This window comes from Lupinus angustifolius, chromosome LG16 (genome assembly GCF_001865875.1).
Source record: "Lupinus angustifolius cultivar Tanjil chromosome LG16, LupAngTanjil_v1.0, whole genome shotgun sequence".
In the NCBI taxonomy this organism is placed as follows: Eukaryota; Viridiplantae; Streptophyta; class Magnoliopsida; order Fabales; family Fabaceae; genus Lupinus; species Lupinus angustifolius.
Genome location: NC_032024.1, coordinates 15,755,745 through 15,777,378, shown reverse-complemented (window position 1 = coordinate 15,777,378; position 21,634 = coordinate 15,755,745). Strand labels below are relative to the sequence as shown.

Sequence of the window (21,634 nt, the reverse complement as noted above, 5' to 3'; positions counted from 1 at the left end):
AGTAAATGGATCAATTTTTCTGCCTAAAACTTATGCAGAATGCTTGTTTTTTTTACTACAATTTGGGTCGTACGAATCTTTCCATTAATGCAGATGCAAGTATCACAAAGGCAAGAGAAAAATAATATGATAACATTTTTATCTTTTTACATATAATGAAATAATATTTTTGTTATTAAAAATATAAGTAAAAACAAGTATTTATCTCTACAACTATTTATCCTTATTCTTTGGATATAGTAGTTGATTTTTTTTATTGGTTTTCTTAAATGATCAGCTCAAAAAAGTATATATTATGCAACCTCCTTGTATGAGATAAACATTTTGTTAAGATATTTCACTCCAAAAAAGATATGTCGTGATTGAGTGATACTGATAATTGTCTACTCGAAGTCGAACAAGAAGAATACGTACTAGATTCTCTCGAGTCATGACCAAGACAATCAAATATCTAGACAGATGCCTTGTAAACCACACAGTGACGACAAGACAACACGATATCACTTTTGATGTCTCACTGCTCCGTCGTATGCTTAAGACTGTCGTATTATATGAACAACACAAACATCTGCTATAAGTCGCATGCTACTACATGATACAACACTTTCAGTTAGATGACAAGATGGACCTATAATATGGTTATTTGACCCATTATAGACCATCCATAAAGTACGAACCTGTCAGAGCTGCCTGACATAGGAAAACCAACTTGTGCTTATCTAGAGCAGATTGGATAAAGTCTTTTGGTCGATTAGGCCCATAACATCTACAAGAGAATATTCCTTTCACATCTCCATTATAATTTGGGTTCCCTTCATAAGTTTAGTTACTTATATCTACTTATTATTTATCTCTTACTATTATTCCCTCACTTTAATATTCTTTTTATCTTATATAATGACTTTTCGGATAATCTTTTCAGGTATATCACTTGGTGCTCTCAAGCATTTAACAAACAATACTAAAAGATTCCACCTCAGCTATCATGCATTCAGAACCCACCTTCTTCATATTAAAGAACAATTATTTACTAATAATATAAGTATATAAATATATATTATTTGTATCTATCATTTAAATAATGACCCATTGCTTGAATCAGTAAATTAATATCAGTTCAATAAACAATCAAGTTTTAATAACACATTTTTTAAATGACCAAAACTAAAATGAAATAATTTTTCATAAAACCAAAAACATATTTAATCAATAAAAAACTTCTCAAAAAATTTGGTATCTTTTTCCCCTATCCAACATAGCTTATAAACTTTTAATGTTTGGGGGAGTTGTCAAAAAATAATTATTATTTAAAAAATATTTTATAATTTTAAAATTAAAATTATTTGGAACACGAAGGTAACTACTCCCCGAAATAAAATAAATCACTTTAAATATTAATTTGTAGCAACATAAAATTGTTAGTTATGAATTATGATTAATTAATATGATAAATGAATTACTGAAATAATTTATTTTTAGCTAATTCAAACACCCACTTAAGTTTGGTTGAATTCTCTGAAAAGTAATAACTAAAGTTTATAAAGAAAGTAATTGAGTTACGAGTATTTTTTTTGGTATGAAACATTTATTTTTCATAAGAGACAATTTTGTTCAAGAGATAATATCATGTTCTTGTATAAACTACATTTATCTTTCAAGAGGGGCAACCCTGCTTGAGCAAGAAGGATCGAAAAATTTACTTTGTTGGTGCACCTTGACCGAAAAATTATGGTCTTGGTGCACCTTTTTAAAATATTACCTGGGAGTTGTAGTTTTTGTATAAATCGGCAACTTGGTTGCCGATTCTTTGTTTTGATTTTTTTAATTTCCTCCCCCTAAATTGGCAATGGGGGTTTGAATTTTTTTTTTAATTCCCTCTCCCCAAAATTGGCAATGGGGAGGAGTTTTATATATTTTAATTTTTTTAATTTCCTCCCCCTAAATCGGCAATAGGGGGAGTTTTTGAAATTTTTAATTTTTTTTAATTCTCTCCCCCTAAATCGGCAATGGGTAAGTTTTTGAAATTTTAATTTTTTTAATTGCTCCCCCCTAAATCGGCAATGGGAGAAGTTTTATATATGTATATTTTTTAATTCTTCCCCCCTAAATCGGCAATGAGGGGGTTTTGATGTTTAATTTTTTTTTTGTTTAATTCCCACCCTAAATCGGAAATTTATGTAATTTTTTAATTCACCCCTAAAGCGTAACCCTAATAACACAAACCATCAATACTTTATTCAAACAGTAGTATTTAAGAAAACAATATATTACACTTGAATTGGTTAAATTCCAGAAAAGTTTAATGACGTCTGTGTGATGAAGACGACATAGTATGATGATAATATTGTTGAGAATCATATGCCGAGAATGATGTACTTGAAGTAGTAGCAAACATTGTTCGTATTGGATTTTGAGAACTTGATGACAAATAATTGTATGAATAATTAAAATTTGCAAACCTATACGATTGTTGTTGTTGTTGATGAGTAACTGATGAAGTATGTCCTTGAGAATGACTATCCACTGGACTTTGTTGTGGAGAGTAAGTTTCTGGTATATCATAATGATGAGTATGAAGAGCAACATCAATGTGGGTAGAGTATGCATTGGGGAATAGTTCAGCCAATGCTCCCATCGTTTCACGTCCCGATGAGAAAGACGTCACATAAAGATTGTGTGGGATTAATAAGTGAAGTTGGAGGACGACTTTGATCACAAATTCTTTTTGCAAATGTGTACTGAAAAAATTAGAATTAAATAATATAATTACACACAAAGTTTAATTTATAATTTTTTTTACCATTCCATTAGAGTGTGCTCCATCTCTATATATGCATCTTCTAGTCCTTTTTAAGTACCACTGCATATACTCATTGTAGTGGTTCAAATGCAGTGTATTTGCTGGTAAACCATCGACGACATAGTTATCCCAATTATGTCATATTTGAAAACAGCGACGATGGTTATGTGGCCAGTTACAATCAGTTTTGCCACGTAAGTCCACTTTATGAAGTTTTTCACAATTGACTGGATCTTGAGAAATTGGTTGACCGAAGCCAAATTGCCTCATAACCCGATCAGTAGGGTGCCATTCCACAATTGCGAAACAGATTAGTGGCACACATGATCGACTTTTCTCGAAGATGTCTAGCAGGTAAGGCAGTTGGGAATATGGCATCCACCGAAACTAGTAAAAATGTTACTTAAAAAGTTAATATAATAAATATTCAAACATAAATATAGAAACATATGAATAAACATATTTACATAAAATATAAAACAGAAAAGCAATAATTTTTTATATATTATCATTATATTTATGTCGTTGCACAACTTACTCCTTTGATATGTATATTATTATCACTAAAAAATAAACTACTGAACATAAATGATATGAATATTTTTCAATGTATAATAAACTGTACGTTACATCCTGTTATTAATATTTTTAATGCATAAATATTTTCATATTTCTAAAACATAACTGTAGAAGATAAATGATATGAAATATTTTTCCTATAATTAATTATCAAATAGAAATGTAAATATACCTAGTCAACGCGCATACGGTCAAACATTGCACGTATGATATTAATAGCATGTCCAGGGATGTTGGTGGTGATTAAATATTGTGACCACCTATTTGTAATCTTTGTTAGTTAATAAAAAACTTTGAATCACTTTTGTTAAACAAAAATATAATGTAATGGTAAAATTAATATATACCTTTTCACCAATGGAAAAAATAAGGTGTTGTTGGGTCGCGTAGTCTCAGTATAAGATTTTCAATGCGATCATATGCCCATGATTGAAGGAGAGTAGAAATCCTCCAATCTCTTTTTGATCACTAATTATTGCTGCACGACATAGTCATCGATAAAGACAAGCCAATATAGCTGAGCCCCAACTGTATTGGAATGTCTCCGTTAAGTCCTCAAGCAAGGGCAGATACATAAGGTGAACTCGGTTACCTGATGTATCTGGCATAAGAAATCTCCTATCATTCTCAGAATAAGGAGGAGTTTTGTACAAATAATTTATAGGGAACTCGGCAACAAAGATGCCGAGTTTTGTACAAAAAATTTTCCCTAACCTAAATCGGCAGTGGAGGTGCCGATTTTGCCCTAACCTAACTCGGCAATAACAGTGCCGATTTCTATTTAATTTTTTGGCCAGGCCCTAACTCGGCAACCTACATGCCGATTCTTGCTGAAATATTATGTTGAACTCGGCACCAAAGATGCCGAGTTTTGTTGGAATGCAACCAATTTTAATACATTCAACAATCAATTTTAATTATACTACTCCAATTTTAATGGATTCGCACTTTTGTTGGAAGTAAATGTCATATTAATTCTATTGTTCCAATTTTAATGCGTTGAATGAATTGAAATTCAGATGTTCAGAATTGGTTGAATGAATATTAATTATATTCAACAACCAATTTTAATTACATTCAGAAGTTCTTTTAATGAATTGAAACATTTTTTCAGAGTTTTGTTGAAGGTTAATGCTAAACAATAAATGTATTCAACCAACTATCAATAGTTATATTGATAAGAATGAGTTGAAAAATTTGAAATGACAATGCTCAATATAAAAATAATTTATGCACCACACTATGTATAATCATTCAATAAAAGAATCAACACTATATAGTCATTCAATAAAAGAATCAACACTATGTATAATCATTCAATAAGAGAATCTCTATTATTAAAAATAATTTCTACAATAAAATGCATTGAACCAACACTATGTAAAGTCATCCAATAGGAGAATCTTTGCACCACACTATATATAATCATTCAATACTTTCCTTTCCATTGTTTGTATTCAATTCTTCAATCAATGAAGAATCTCTGCACCACACTATGCATTCAACTCTTCAATCAATTCTTCAATGCATGGTCATTCAATTCATGAAGTATTTGCACACTTAAATCTTCTTTGACCACACTTATGTCCAATTCTTTGTTTGTATTGAACACTTTTATCAATGAACTATTTAACCACAAATAATGCATAGTTATAATGCACACGTTATAGTATATATAGTTATAATATATAGTTGTAATATATTTATAGTATATAGTTATAATATATTTATAGTCATAGTATATAGTTATAGTATATTTATAGTATATAGTTATAGTTTATTCACCACAAATAATGCATAATTATAATGCACACATTATACTATATACTTTTAATATATTTATAGTATATTCACTATACATAATTGAGAAAAGAAGTTATAGATCAATAGAAATACATTATAAAGGTAATGACTAAAATATAAAGTACTCTTAGGAATGTTGCCTAGAACTCTCCCCGAATTCTCTATATCGCAATGGACATGTCTTCCTGTTATGCCCTTCGGTTATACATCATCCACATTTTTAAGTTGTTCACCTTCAACTTCATCCCTCTCATTGTGAATGCGTGAAGTCTTTGGTCTTCCACTTCTTTTCATACGCATAACAGGATTGGGAATGAATGTCGGACCTGAATAAGAGGTCAGTATTCTTCATTACCAAGTGGTTGAAACTCATATCCATAAACCTTCTGAAGATTATCTAGGCAGTAAATTGTTGAGATAAATTGACTGTAGTCTAAATTAAAAGAAGCGATGTTGCGATATCATGAGAGCATGATAATCGTAATGATTGAAATTCTCCATAGTCACACCAATTGTCAAGAAGTTTTACTGTATACAGCCTCACTTGCCGACCAGCAGATCTAGATACAACTTCAACTTCAGAGACTCTAGTCTCTCATGAAAAATTACGAACCATTTGACATGTAGATTTACGTTGATTTTCTTTAATCACCTTTGTTAATTCTTCGCAATATACATGCCCTGCCATAATCATGTTAGAGGCTTCATTTCGATGTTCATTGAACCATTCATTTAGCCTGTAATATGTTGCTCTAACAAGTGTAGTGATAGGAAGAGCTCTTGATCCTTTCGTAACACCATTAATGCATTCTGCAAGATTACTAGTCATGTGGCCATATCGTCTCGCTTCATCATATGCTTGACTCCATTTCTCTTTTGGAATGTCCAACCATGCTCCAACCCTTGGACTTTTTTGACGCAAGGAATTCAACATTTGCTCGAACCGTGGTCGCATCAATTCATAAACTAGAAAATAAATACAAACATATTAATATCCATAATATAACAATATTTTTTAAATTAAAAAATATAAATAGGACATACTCATTTCTACAACTTTGTCTTTTAGATCAGAATCTCAGAATTCCTTATTGAAATTACTAGCTACATGACAAATACAATAAACTGATTGTACACTAGACCATCCTGCCAACTCACTTTGGAGTGCAGCTAATAAACCTGTCCCCCTATCTGATATGATACACAGGTTTTCTCTTGAGGGGTAACATACGTCTTAAGATTGTAAAAAACCCACTCCCAAGCTTCTTTCGTCTCTCATTCAACAATGTCAAATTCAACTGGAAATACACGTATGTTTCCATATTGTGAACTTGCTATTAGCAATGTTTCAGTATATTCCCCAGTAAAAAATATCTCATCCACTTGTAAGATTGGTTTACAATATACAAACCCTTGAATACATGGTTTGAAAGCCCAAAATATTCTATCTAGAATGATTCGACTTGGGTCTTCCATGTCATCAACAACTCGGTGACGTGCTTCATATTTTATAATTGTATAGCATTCATCCAACGTGGTAACTCATTATATGACCTTTCTCAATCACCATAAATTTTTTCATTGCCATTTGTTTTGCAGTCCACGCCTTTCTATATGTGACTATATAACCAAAACGACTAACAACCTCATTCACCAGTGCCTTAACTGGTACACTCGGATCTGCAGATACCAAATTAACAATAAGGTCTGAAATGAATGACGAATTTAATTTACTATGATCTTGGGAAACTAACATAGATACACAACTGTGTGTTTCATTAATTTTCCTAATTTCCCAATAATCGCGCTTAACGTTATAAGAAGGGCGAATTCGCCACTCACATCCTGCACCAAAATGTTTACATTTGGCAACGTATCTGTCCGGTCTAGACTCTGCAACAATATAGTCGAACGAATTTTTGATATAAAATTCTCTAGTTGCATTTGTTGTGGCTTCTTTATATTCAAATTGCATGCCAATAAACAAATCATTATCAACAACATCTATTAGACCGGTTATGTGTACAATATCACAACCAACTTCAGAATTTGTGTTCAAGAAAAATGATGAGGGAGTAGTATATGTCATACTACGAGATGAACTATTATCAAACTGAACCTCTTCCCCATCACTGCATATTTCAATCTCATCTTCATCACTAAAATCGCTAACAATATCTCTCACAATGGTCATCTACATTAAACGATTAATAACATAAAAACATATAAACTTATAAAAATGAAATAAAATGTAGTAACTGAATGATATACTACCTCTACAATAAAAGCTTACTCAAAGAAACTGATTAACAAAGTTTACTCTGTTACAGAGTGGAGAGAAATTTCTGTGAAAATGTAATGTACATACGATTACGGCTAAGGGGTATATATACAGATAAAAAATTTGAAAAACTCCCCCGTTACCGATTTAGGGGGAGCAATTAAAATTTCAATAACTCCTCCCCCATTAGCGATTTAGGAGGAGGGAATTAAAAAAAATTTAAAATTTCAAAAACTCTCCCATTGCTGATTTAGGGGGAAGAAAATTAAAACATATAAAACTCCTCCCCCATTGCCGATTTTGGGGGGAGAGAATTAAAAAAAAATTCAAAACAAAGAATCGGCAACCAAGTTGCCGATTTATACAAAAACTACACCTCCCAAGTAATATTTTAAAAAGGTGTACAAAAACTGTAATTTTTCGGTCAAGGTGCACCAACAAAGTAAATTTTCCAGAAGGATCATTGTGGACAGCAAAATTCTCCTTATCAAGTAGTATTTAACGATTTTTAGTATTAGTAAAGGTTATTTGTAAATTTACATAAAATTCATTATAATTATTTTTTCCAATTACAACCTATCGAATAGATCTGATTTTAAATTTAAAATTAAAATAACTCCCCTAATATGGCTCTTGTACAACTTTATAGTTTTCCAACTGAAATAGTTTGTATTTTTCAAAATTTCAAAACTTACAATAAGAAGTTAAGAACTACTTTAATTCACTCCTAAACTTTCAAGTTAGAAAAAAACACGTCAAAAACACCAAAATTGCTGAACTAAACCTTATATTTATGAATAAGACAAAATAGAAGGAATAAAAAACAAGGAAGATCTATTTACTCCAAAAGTATGTTTAAAAATATATTCTACATCTTAGTCATCACTTATGCGTATAAGAGAGAAACTTCATTTCAGAGTTTAGATTAATATCTTTTTGGATTTTACATATGACAAACAAGTCAAACTAATGACAATCTGAACAATGCAACATCATCCTAATCCAACAGAAATCATTGTTTCTGATCGTGCCACTTTTTGTTCCCCTGTCTAGCAGGGTCCCAATGTCCAGAAGAACCCAATTGTTGCCTTGACCAATCATGTCTTTGATTTCTTCCATGATTACTATTCATTCTAGACTCATTGAAATTTCTACCTGGAACACTCCTAGGATTTTTTCTAGTTGGACTATTCTCTGGGCTCCATGTTTCATATCCTTCCCTAGTAGCATGATTATTTCTATCCCATGAAGAATCAGATTGCATGGATCCCCCAACCAATGTGTTGTTATAGTTGTTTTGGTTTCTTTCAGAATGATGATAATTTGGTGGCATATTCTGCTGCATAACTCTCCACACATTTGACACCGGACCTGGTTTTTCAATTTGTGGTGGATAAGAATGTAATGGGTTACTATGATATGAAGGTTCAGAGAAATGGGTATTTTGTTGCTGCATCAAATGTGTAGTATTTTCTTGTTGCTGTGTGGCTGAAAGTGATGATGGTGTTTGTGAGGTCAAAATAGGGTATTGTTGGAATGAATTATACACACCCTCTTGTGCACTTAATTTAGGTACTGGTTTTACATTACTAGTGCTATAAGCATGCATTGCTAGTGGTGAATGTGCGCTATGTATGTTAACAGAAGATGCATTTGCAGTAATTATGTTATTCTTCATGGTTCTTAAACCTATTTCCAATGATGAGGGTGTTTGTACATGCACAGAGGAAAGAGCATGAGGAACAATATTATTTGCCTGAGGCAGTGGATATCGAGAAACTGTTGCAGTGGTCGGCGGCTGTTGTCTTACGGTAGTGGCTGCAGCCGGAAACTGAGATAATAAGTTGGTAGTTGCCACAGTTGGGGAGCTGTGGATAACTCTATCAGTTGCTAAACTTTGCCGTGAAAATGGATTCTTTGTTGATGCTTCTGTGCTCCATCCACTCTGAAAAGGTTGATAAAATAGGAAGTCATCAGTCAATGCAGTAAACAATAATCTTCTCAATATATTTTATGATTTTAAAGTTTATGAATAGAAAGGCATCAGTTGAAAAATATTTTTGTTTTTAACATGTTGACAATTACAACAAAACGAAAACAACTAAATCTTAGTCCCACTAAAAAGGGTCAGTTACATAGATCAAGCAATGTCACAATGCTATATTTTAAATCACGTCTATTAACTAAGAAAATTGATCTGTAAATCTTTTCAAATTGTTTCACTTATAAGTTGTTTTGACCTCGCGATACCTTTTAGAATTAGATTAACCTCCATTTTATCTAACTCTACTAATCAATTATTACAAGAAAATGGGAGGGCCCTTGGTGCATATTCTTGATCAGACCAAGGTAAATAAAGACACAAGCATAAGTCTAAATGCCTAATGTCTAGGCTGCATAAGTATTACTCAAATAATTCATATCAATAAAAAAAATTGTGAGACAGACTATTGCTTTTCCTTAAATAGGCTCTTTTTTTAATGTAAGCTAAATAGGCTATTTGATAACATAGATTACTAAGTTTTTTACGTGGCATGCAAGAAAACCTTGCAGTATCTTGACAGAAAACACAAAAAAGAAAGGAAATCAATTTATTTAGACAAATTGGGCCATCATTGAAAACCCCCTTTTCCAAACAACCCAATATTACAAGTGCTATCTGCTCTCCACTCTCAACACATATAAACCAGCATGGCAAAAGTGGAGTGTGCATGGCACTGTAATAGGAGACATCAAACACGATGATAATACCCTTTGACAAATAGTTGCAGTATGAACTCAAATCACGCACCGTTCTTGAATCACTTGAAGGAGTTGGTGATGGCAAAGAAACTTCCACAGTTTCTGGTGCCTTTGAACACATGCCATGATTCGCATTTGTACTTGCATTTGCATTATTTTCACTTAAACCCAAGTTCAACCCACCTCTCTTAATCATGTCAAGAAGCTTAACTGTTTCCTCATTTGTTATGCTACCACCTTGTCCAGAAGTTAAGGCAAACACCAAGTCTGGATTGTTTAGAAGCACAGCAAGAAGTTCTAGATCAGGTTCAGCATTAACTGCATTATTATTACTATTTGAAGATGTAGTGGCCACCCCTTGAACTTGAATGGCATGAGCTGCAACCTCATTCGGGTCAACTATTTCCGCACCATCATCATCACCATCACCATCTGGTAACTGTTCGATAGGAATCTCCGGTGTCAATGTGTCATCATAGTCCATTTCAAGGTCCCATGGCTCATTGGGATTTGATGGAATCTCTTGGGTAGATTTGTAGATAGTTTCCTTATCCCTGTGGTTTCTGTTTTTCTCAACTTCAACCTCTTTGCTATTTTGACCAGCACCAACTTTCCAGCTATTATCAAGTATCATTTCTGCAAAAAGGGAAAATGAACAAAAATAGAAAGATTGAAAACTGTATAAAAATGTGACATAACACTAAGAAAGTCATTTATTATGAGTCACAAGAACCACAGAAATGACAGCAGAAACAAAGCTCAGGCAATTCCACAAAGTCTCAGTTACTATAATGGACAGTAATTCTATAAACTATACGAGGATCCAAATCCAATAGATGTATTGTGTCTAGAATGCAATAACATGCACCTCAACCAAATTCAAGAATGAAAAAAGACAAAATTTTCAATATAAAAAAGATTCATTTTTTAAGGTCAGCAAAGAACTTATCCATGACCTGTTATCTTGTAAATATCCAACAATAACTTTTATCCATGACATCATTTGCCTATTTTAATAATAAATTCCGTTATTTGCCAGCTTCCATAACGGACATGGTGATAACTACTTATCCCCGGAAAGAAGAAAGGGTGGGCTCAGTACACGAGGCACCATATGATAAATACATGCAGCCTTACCATCTAGGCGGAGAATTGTTTCGAGGATTTGAACCCGTAACATTTTGGCCACTAATTAGCAACTTTACTATTGCATGGATGCTCAATCTCTAACACAGGAAAGAAGGAAAAAAAATTGTTTTCAAGGGAAGTTGAAAAGGATAAGATGAAAATGCGGCTGGTCATATTCCTTTAAAATGACATGAAACGATCACAGTCTTTTGTGTAATTCCAAATACTGGAGTTTGGGTGATAGATACACTACAAACTTGTCATTATCAAAGGTTATAGTCATAAACCAGAGTACAACACACCAGTTACCAAAAGAAAATGAACAACCACTGCATATGTCCCAATATTATTACAGCCAACAAAAATAAAGTCATAGATGCTAATCAAGCCTTTGATTGGATAACTACATAGCTATAATTCTTATTGTGACAGGATGTAATTTACACATCTACAGTGTTGTAATTCTTAATGTGATATGAATTAAGTAGGTTACATATCCACCGAGTTTAAAACCTTCAAATATTCCTCAACACTTGCAACTATACTCCATAGCCTAGGCCACTTTGTTGTATAAATATGCAAAGAAGATGTCACAAATAAAATCACAGTCCTTCACATCAGAGACAGAAAAAAAAAAACTCTCCACCCAAATCAGCCATAAGGGTCGCAAATTACAAAATAAAATCGATACTTCATATGCAACATACTGTGCCATGGAATACAATATAGAAAAGAGTACCCTCATGGATTATTTAATCAAAGCTTCAGCTCATTTTTACTTAATAGCCATTAGTATCAAAAAAATGATAATCAGACTGTATGAGGCGCTTCATACAAGTACTGTGATATTCTCAAGAAGGCCTGCGATGAGTTAAGTGGGGATGGAAATTGTAAGTTAAGCCCCTGCAATATTTTAAGAAGTTCATGGTATAATTTCATCTTTTATTTGGGCTGAAGTGCCTCATACAAGTACTGTGATTACTATATATAAGTAACTCCAAATCATGTTCTGATTCAGTGAAGCACGGAAATTCCCTTTTGCATTTGAGCATACAATGTACTTTTATTCCATTCAGCCATGGTAAAGGAAGAGGACATCCAATTGTGATGCATATGAAATGTTTTACTTGAAACTCAGATAGTAATAGGCAAAACCATTAAATTAAATTCATCTTCGAACTTATTTTTTGGTTTCAAGTTGATCGTACAAGTTTTTCTCATTTCAAAAAGGTCTCATAAGTTTGCACCATCCAACACAAAATCTGTTAACAACAATCAAGCTTTTTCCCACAATGTTGGATAGACAGAAAATCCATTAACTCCATCAAAATATATTTTCTCTATCCTCTCTCTGGCGAGTCTCAATTTTTTTCTGGTTGCGAAATCTGTTCATAGTGGTGCCAATATGGGGTCAGCTCTACACGCGATGGTGTGGGTGCAAAGAAGCGAAGGAACCACGACGTAGAGGTTGCACGGCTCGGCATAAGGCAGTGCTACCGGTGTGTCTCCGATGAAGCTTTCCGATCCAGGTTAATGTATTATAATGGGGTTTAAAATAAAATGGAGCTTTCCGTCAGAAAAAATGAAGATTTCCCGAAAAGAGGAGATAGAAAAATATATATTTAAACGGGGTTTAACGAATTTCTAACGAAGAGGACTATTGACTTGGACAATGCAACTAAAGAGACCTATTTAGAGAACAAGTTTAGCAGTTTTGCCAACAGTAATATTATTGATTTTAAAAATATTGTAACAATGATTGGCCTCATGCTATAGCCGAATGGTAAAAGTAAAACTGCTCCCATCCCTGCAATCACCTTTTTAACATTAACTAGTTAGCAAAGCTCATAGTAGTTTATTATCAAGTGCTTAAACATGTTGGTATAAAGCCCATTCTTCACTAGACTTAGGATTGTCAAACCATCTTTACCACAATCTGAACCATGAGCAAAAAATTGGGAGATAATGTCAAATCCAAAAATCCCCAAACAAATCTGTGTTAGTATTAGTATTAGAATTTCGAATCTAAGAGACAGATTTGTACATCAATCTTAAGTTAATCTCTTGAAAATACTAAAACTGTAGGAGTATCTACAGCTTCCTAAAATACCTAAGTTATTTACAGAAACTGAGGTTAGAAGCACCATGACTCTTGCTCTATTAGTATAAGCCTATAAGGTAATAAAAGCTCAGGAAGGGGCATGATAAAGAGTTTGCATAAAAAATAGCAAAGCATCTGAATTGTTCTCCAGGTAAATGCATGGGGATTCAGCTAAGATATACATCTTTTCAACTCAACATCAGGAAACCTTTTAATATTGGTCTGTTCTCATTCTGTCTTTCGTTTTTCTTTTTGGCTGTCAGAGTTTCACAACTTCACTATCCTAATATATAGGCATATAATTGATGGAACCAACAAAAAGGTTGCAAATGTACCTGCTGGCATCGTCCATGGGATTTGCACCCTCTTGCACTTCTCCCAAAGAGGTTCCTTCAAATCCATTTTCAGTTTTGAATCGGAAGCTTCCAGCCTATTAGTGGTTTTAGAGGGAAGCAGTAGAGATTTCTTTCCTTCAATTTTGGATGGAATAGGAACTTTAGAAGAGCAAGCTGAAATACTAGCCTGATTTGTCTGAGGTTTATTCAGACCATTAATCTTTGCTCCTTTACTTTCTTTTGAAGGACCAGTTTTCCCATACTTACTCTGCATAAAAAACGCACGCATTTTTGCTTTCTGGATATCATCAGCAGACACGGGACGGCCTTGACTAACAGGCTGTGCTCTTATTGCCTGTGGGCTTCTGCTTGCTGTTTTTTGGCCTGGCTGTTCCATCAATTGCACTTTTCTGCGCTCTCGAGATTCTGTTAGGAGTTAAGGAATATGACAAGAGATATAGCCAACAATTAGCATCACTAAACAACTAGCATGAACCACTAGCAATTCTATTCTATTCTTGAGCCAAGTTTATTTTAGGTATACAACACAAACTATGTTGGGATCAGTACTGGCACTATGAACTTTCAACTATGAACTTTCAAATCAGTGTGTGACAGAAGAATGCAGAAGAAGGTACATAACATCAAGCAGCAGAAGAAATTTGTGGTTCACAGGGAATCTGAGTCACAAACACTTTAACATGATCAGAATACCAATCTGGAATAGCCAGAGAAAGTGTAACGCAAGCAGCTAGAATGGATAGAAAGAGTTTTCCAACTTCCAAGTCAGTGAAGTGATGAGAACAAATCATTTGGCTATGACACGAAAATACTATTAAATATGCTTGGTATAAAAAAATTATTGAGCCCCCTCCATCATCACTCCCAAATACCATTCAAAAGTTTTATTTAAAGCATTTAATTTCCTGTGTCAGTGATTTGACATGCCCAACTTAAAAGAATTTTGTCGATCAGCACTCTGCTCAACTTAAAAGGGAGAAAAAGGAAGTAATTGAAACAATTTATAATCAAGTCAACAAAAAAGATCCAAGGATACGTGATGAAGATACACCAAGGACATGCTTCTTATTGGAATCATCCGAGCTAGGTGTCAACAATTTTAAAGCTTGTGGTGGTTCCACTTTCCTGCAAAGAGAAAGAAAGAATCAAATCTGAACATTTTCAAAACTAGCAAAAGAAAAGCCAGTTAAAGCAAATAGGTATGACAGAATCCATACAGGATTATTGACAGAATGACTTATTCAGCAACAAAAATACCATAAGGGAAACAGCCATAACATATGCTCACCTGAGATCATTTGAACATTCATTGGAGAGAGCAAGAATATCTTCCTGAGAAAAAGAAAAGACTGCTTAGAAACAATGTAAACTAGAAAGCCACTGCCAGCCAAAACATACATTTTTAAGAACTTACAGGATCATCAATATTTGAATGCCATGATTCAGATCCCATAATTTGACCAATACTGCAACAATAGAAGTCATAATGATTGAGAAAGGAGGCACACCAAATTTTGCATAGAAAACAGATAGACGTGGGCTTACCTGTCAGAAAGCATTGTCTCTCTTTTACCATCACTACAAGAATTAACACCATGAATTTTCTTCATTGCTTGGTTCCTTGCTGATAATTTGCTCCACTTTGCTAACAAAATCCTTGCTCTGTTTGAAATGTCTGATCCTCAAATCAGTGAGATTATAATTCACAAAGGCCAAAGCTTATAAAGTCCATACATCATACAGTTATTGGATTCCATAAATCAAATAGCACTCCCCTCCACCCAACCACAAAAAAGTACAGATTTAAACTAATTACAGGCATCAAAATAATTGCCAAAATGGTTGAAGTGTTACATTAATCAATTTGAACATGACTTTTATAGCTCAAAGACTAAACACATCTTATCTATTATTTGGCATTCTGATAAAAGATGGGAGTTATCAATTGAAGAGAAAACAAGATTCATTAATCAACCTGAACATGACTTTTTTAGCTCAAAGATTCAACAAATGTTACCTATTATTTGACATTCTGATGAAAGATGGGGGTTATAAATTAAAGGGGAAAACCTAGATTCATATGTCAAGTCATGCTTCTTGCTACATCAAATATCAACAATATGATACCACTAATAACAAGCACTTCACTCTGCAACTGTTATCATTATCTGTCCACCGTAACCATTATCTATCAAACACATGACATACAATACAACCTAAGGATAATATACACCCAAACTGAGGGGCACAGAGAAAGGCTGAGCATAAGGAACAAATCAGAGAATCTAGTTCGATGGGCACTGAGACTAAGAGAGGTATAGCACACCTGAAGTTCTATAGAACCGTAGTCTATTAACACTCTGCAACATAGCTGATATCTGTGTAGGAAGAGCTTTATGTAAAGGCAAATGACAAAGAACCTGCAAACCAGTTAAGCAGAAAGTTCGAAACTATTTAGTTATGTGTGAATTAAAATAATCCAAACACTGTATTATTAACAATCGGATCCAGATTTGCCTTTAAGATAAGAAGGAGGACACTTGTTTGCTCTTCAACAGCTGCTGTACTCAACCAAGTTGCTAAAATTATAACACCACCTTTGGTCAAAAACCTAAAAGTGTGGAACGGAAAAAATAAATTAATAAACTTAAATTCCAGCAGTACCAAGCTATTGAAGAGACAAATCATGTACCACAGCAATACTGAAAAATTCTGCACCGTCAATATCCACTCCATCAATTTCTCCTGCCCAGAAAATGTTTCCTCTTTCCGCATTAGACTAAAAATGTTATCAACAAAATGTTTATCCAAGTCATCTAGGCCAGAAAAAGTTGCTTCTTGTGTTGAACATGATGCTTCCACAGCATTGGCAGGGCCAGCAGAGTTTAAGGGAACAGGATTTATTGGTCTCATAGGATCAGAGTCTATCTGTCCATCATGATATTCTTCACAAGAATTAGATATTAACGCCCTCTCCCTTGACAACTGAACTAACCTCCTCACTCTTGAACGTTGACTATTGAAAAAGTCACGCACCTAACACCAAAGTGAAAAGACTCACAGGAATTAATTACAATAAGAACTAGGTAATATTTAAACTTAAAATAAAGTTCAAAGTGAATGCTTTGCCAGAGGATAATAAACAAGAATCTGATGATAGCTGAAAGGGTGACTGACTAAAAATAGACGAGTGACAACAAAGAAGTGGGAAATATCTGTATACACTATCTTCATCACTTAGATCATATAAAACAGACTAAACAGCACTCAGATAGAGAGAGATGTAAAATGAAATGGAGTAATATACACCTGTGTCACCGTGACACCTAATAAAGCACTGATCTCACGAGATTCTTTCTTGCTAATGACATCTTTAATAGAAAAAATCGATTGCATGTAATTTACAGCCTTTGGGTTTATTAAATCCCTAGGTCTTTTTCCTGCATAAAATGAATTAAGTTAGACAAATTAGACATGAAAAAACAGGAGAAAGATTTAAAACAATCACAAATTAGCACTGCAAGGTAAGGAAGACATATTTTGGGAGAGGAGGAAGGGACAAACATAAAAATTCTGACTCAGCCCACTTATCCCATTTGATAAAATATAGTCAATATTTAATATCTCCAATAATGACGGTATTTTAGGACTTGGGAGTCGCCATGAAAACAAAGATCAGCTGAAGTCTGAAGATTAACCCTAGTAAACTCAGATATGGAAGAGGAACAAATGTTGTAACAAGGATATTATGATGGGAACAAATGTCAAATTGGATTCTATAAAAAAATGTGTTTATAAATAAGGGTGGTTTTTGCAGGTACTAAAACTCAGGGTATGCCAGTGTAATTTATTCTTAAATTAAAAATGTCCCCCAGAGTTAGGCAGGGCTGCCATAAAAAATAATCAAGCATGCATATCAATTATCAAAGTTAATTAACCAGCTGAAAATATCACAGTTTTAACTAAAACTTACCTATTTTTATTGATAAAGCACCAGCTGCCTGCACAGGAAACCAAAAACAAGGGAAAACATAATTTAGTATATCAAAACACTCTGATGACAACTTGAAAGGGCTGATGACATAGAAGAGCAATGTTTCACAATTAGGAGATGTGGTTGCAAGACCTTCTCAGGGCTTACAAGAAAAAATAATGAAAACAACTTATGGCCTTCGTATAAGCTCTTTTTAGCTCATTTTAGTAAGTCTATCATAGAAGGTTACGAAAATAAGCTCCTCTTAGCTTAGTTAAAAAATATATTGAATAAGCACCTAATTAATTTATTATCCAAACAAACCCTAAACTAACAAAACAGTATTAGTTTTCCATTGACATATCCAAAACATCTCAATAATGAGGCTCGGGTTTAAAATCGTGAGTCGTATCAGCTGCATTTCCTCACAAATTTCTACAACAGCAATTCAAAACCATAATAATATTGAGTCTGATAAACTAAATTCTATGTCTCATTTGCTAACAGTAGCAACAAACAACATAATTATAATGAAATAACAACAAATTTTGAATAAATAAAAGGTTTGAAAGAAAGTAAGCACACCATTTCTTGAGAGAGGGGATTAACACCGGTGAGATTGCATTGTGTGACAACAATTTGTTGAAACTGATCGATCTGACTATGGAAGAGTTCTCTTTGCGAAGCTAAATAGTTCTGCAACGATTCCAATGAGCTTCCAATCTCCACCTCCATGAAATCGTCGTTAGAAATCTCCATCGTTAACAGCGAAGATTGAAGCCTCTTCGCCTCAATATGTTGTAGCAATACACATTCAACGGGGAATTGAATTGAATATCCTAATACTCTCTCTCTCTCTCTCTCTCTCTCTTCTCTATGGTTGCCGATTAGGGTTTTGTTTGGGGCAGATTTTGGAGAGAGAAAATCAGATAGTGTGTTGGGTTGGATGAGAGAGAATTAGAGCATGTTTGGATTCAGCTGAAATTCAATATTTTACTTCTTTAGCTCAAAGTTGTTTATTGATGATGTATTAGCAGTTTAGCATAGGTAGCTAACAACTAATTACTATAGGATAAAAAAAATGTAATGTATAATACTTTAAGAGTTTTAAAATTGTCAACCTATCATCATTATCAACCAATTATATTTAATTAACGTTGATTCGTAAAAAAAGTAATACAAATAAATAATATATTGACAATGTATAAATATTTATATCAATAATGAATAAATATTTTTTTATTATAATTTAAGATAAAAACATGATTTAACTAACATTTTTTTAAACTGGACTTTTTAGATCTATTTATCTTTTAACTTCAAATTAAATTGAGGTCACGTCATTTCATCTTTTTGTAAATTTTTTAGTTTTGATTAGAAATTTTTTCTTAAACTTACTTCTACCGTATATAAATGCAAAAGCATAATGAGTGTCAGGCATTTAAAACTCCTCTATAAATAAATTTGGTTACGTTAGTATTGACTTAAGAAATAAAAGATAAAACAAATTTGTTTCATATGCTTATTGTTAATTTTTCTACTTTAATATGACAACATATTTATATAAATAGATGAAATAAAAATGTAAAAATTTATATTCACGAATAATAATTTAGTACTAAAATAAGTTTTAATGCTCATTATTACAAAAAAGAAGTATTAAAGTAAGGTTTAAGGTTCCAAGAGTTTCAACATGTCTGCTAATAAACATATAAAAAGTAATAAATAAATTTCTGAATGTGATAAAAAAAGGTATATGGACTATTCGTGAATTCTTAATGAAAAGTTAATAAATTTAAAGCTTGTCTCTTTATAATAAGTTGAACATTAAGTTTAAACAATAACAAACATCGGTTTTATTGGATCTCCAAATAGATCAAAATAACAAATGTTCGATTCCTATAAATATAGTTAGCTTTGATCATAAAAAAAAGAGCAGATAACGTATTGACAAAATTTAATACACAAACAAGATAACAGAATTAGTGTACAAGCTATTGATTTTAAAAAATATACATGCAATACTTGGACAAGAGGAAGGGCCCCACTAAGATTACTTTGGTCAACTAAACTGCAGATTTTTCCTCGGTCAACCTGCAGCAACAGATAATGTTAGGTTGGAAACAAAAAGCTCAATGTGGATTGTTATATAGCACAACTACAAGACATACATAGATTCATGTATGGTACTAAATGTTGGACAATGAAAAGGTAACAAAAACATAGTTAGTTGTGGCAGAAATGAGGATAAATGAGCATACAGTATAATATAGGATTAAGAATGAATACAATAGAAATAGGAGAAAAAATGTGTATGCAATTAAAGTGTATGAGTTTTATATATTGTCACTGTACCATCCACCATTTATATATCGTCATGGATCGCCGAGCAAGGAAGAATTCCCCCTTGTCGATCCAGTAAGTTATGAGTTGGGCAGCTTTCGCCTCTTTCGGAGATAAGTCTTCGGTCTCCACTAAAAAGCTCTTGGAAGGGCGTTGATGGATGTCCCCCTTCCAGGCAAACGGAAATCGCGGCTCGCCGGATTTGCTGAGGCACCAGTCATTCCATGCCCGCCTGACGTTCACCTTGAAGTACCCGCCCTTCCATTTTTTCTCATTTGAAGAGAACGGCGTGAATAGCCCCGTTTGGGCCGAGATTGCAGACTCGTCCACCCGTGGCGCCCCTCTTTATCTTCATCAGAATTGGTGCGGTGGCCGACCCGAAACATCCAAAAGAACAGCTTTAGAGTGCAAGGGATGCCCGCCGCCTGACACATTATCTCGAACGCCCGAATGAACCCCCACGAATTTGGGGTCAGTTGGCTTGGTGCAATCTGAAGATGCACCAGAATTTGCATATTCCACTCCTCCAGGGGGAGACGAAGCCCCAAGCGCCGGATGTACGCCTCGTACAAGAAGAAGGTGTACTTGTCTCTTTTCTCCTCGGCAAAGTCATAGCAGACCCTCTCCCCCGACCTAGGGGCGCTGGCCTCGAAACCATAAAAGGTTTCTTTGGCCACAGGTATGCTGAGGGGAGTCCCATAGGGGAACGTGCTGGGAGTCCCGATCACCTCTCTGTCCACCCCCCAGTAGCGGGAATCCTCCCCGGCCAGCTCTGCCGGAACGGACAGTTGAGGAGCCTTTGCCTTATATGTCCTCATCGTCATGAACCTGCCATCACAAGAGTCATCAGACACAGACCCAGACTCAAACTCAGACTCGAAACTGTCACTCAAATCGAACCTGTACTTGGCACGCAATGAGGCCAAATAATCGTCGGCGCCTCTCCATTGAAACCCTGCACCTCCACCTCTGGGAGGAGGAGGGACGACACTCAGCGGTTCAAGAACCTCCACCAATGCGTAAGACGAATGCAGCGATTTTTGGAAACACGGTGGAGGTCCAGGAAGGATCTCCATGTCGGAATCAGACTCGTAATCACAAATGAAAACCATGAGAAACGAGTGTTACCTGTGTTTTTTGAAGTTGAAAATAGGAAGAATCCAGAAGAAGATCACGCTGGAAGCAAGAAGTCGTGGAAAGAATTCTGGGGTTTTTGAAAATGCGTAAAAGAGAAAAAATCACAAGACCCTCTATTTATAGAAGAACCTGGACCATGAGCCCAATAATCAGGCCCATCCACATCCTCATCAGGGCCGTAGAAAAACACTCAAGTGCAATCCAATGGAAACCCGAAAAACAAGGAAAATTCGGCGGATACCAAAGGTCGTGCCACGTGCTGGCATTTGAATGACCAGCGGTCACTCCCATGACACGACAAAGTCCGGCGGACATTAAGGGTCACAGTAGGTAATGATGAAACGTCCCACTCCAACTGATACGTTACCCAAGGTTATTAATACCTACCACG

The 21,634-nt window shown here is 34.4% G+C and overlaps 1 protein-coding gene across 2 annotated transcripts; it reads right to left on the bottom strand.

Annotated features, from left to right (window-relative positions):
* LOC109330089 (homeobox protein LUMINIDEPENDENS-like) lies at nt 8,362-18,760 on the bottom strand. Of its 2 annotated transcripts, none has more exons than XM_019564108.1 (13): nt 18,349-18,760; nt 17,764-17,791; nt 17,100-17,230; nt 16,483-16,826; nt 16,290-16,401; nt 16,117-16,210; nt 15,336-15,465; nt 15,205-15,256; nt 15,079-15,122; nt 14,827-14,915; nt 13,770-14,195; nt 10,255-10,841; nt 8,362-9,408 (listed from the first exon to the last, which is right to left on the bottom strand). In XM_019564108.1, the coding sequence occupies exons 1-13, from the start codon at nt 18,520-18,522 to the stop codon at nt 8,476-8,478; spliced, it is 3,144 nt and encodes a 1,047-aa protein (XP_019419653.1). In that variant the 5' UTR covers nt 18,523-18,760; the 3' UTR covers nt 8,362-8,475. The 2 variants fall into 2 exon arrangements, with proteins under 2 accessions (XP_019419653.1, XP_019419654.1); XM_019564109.1 differs by having other exon boundaries at nt 16,308-16,401.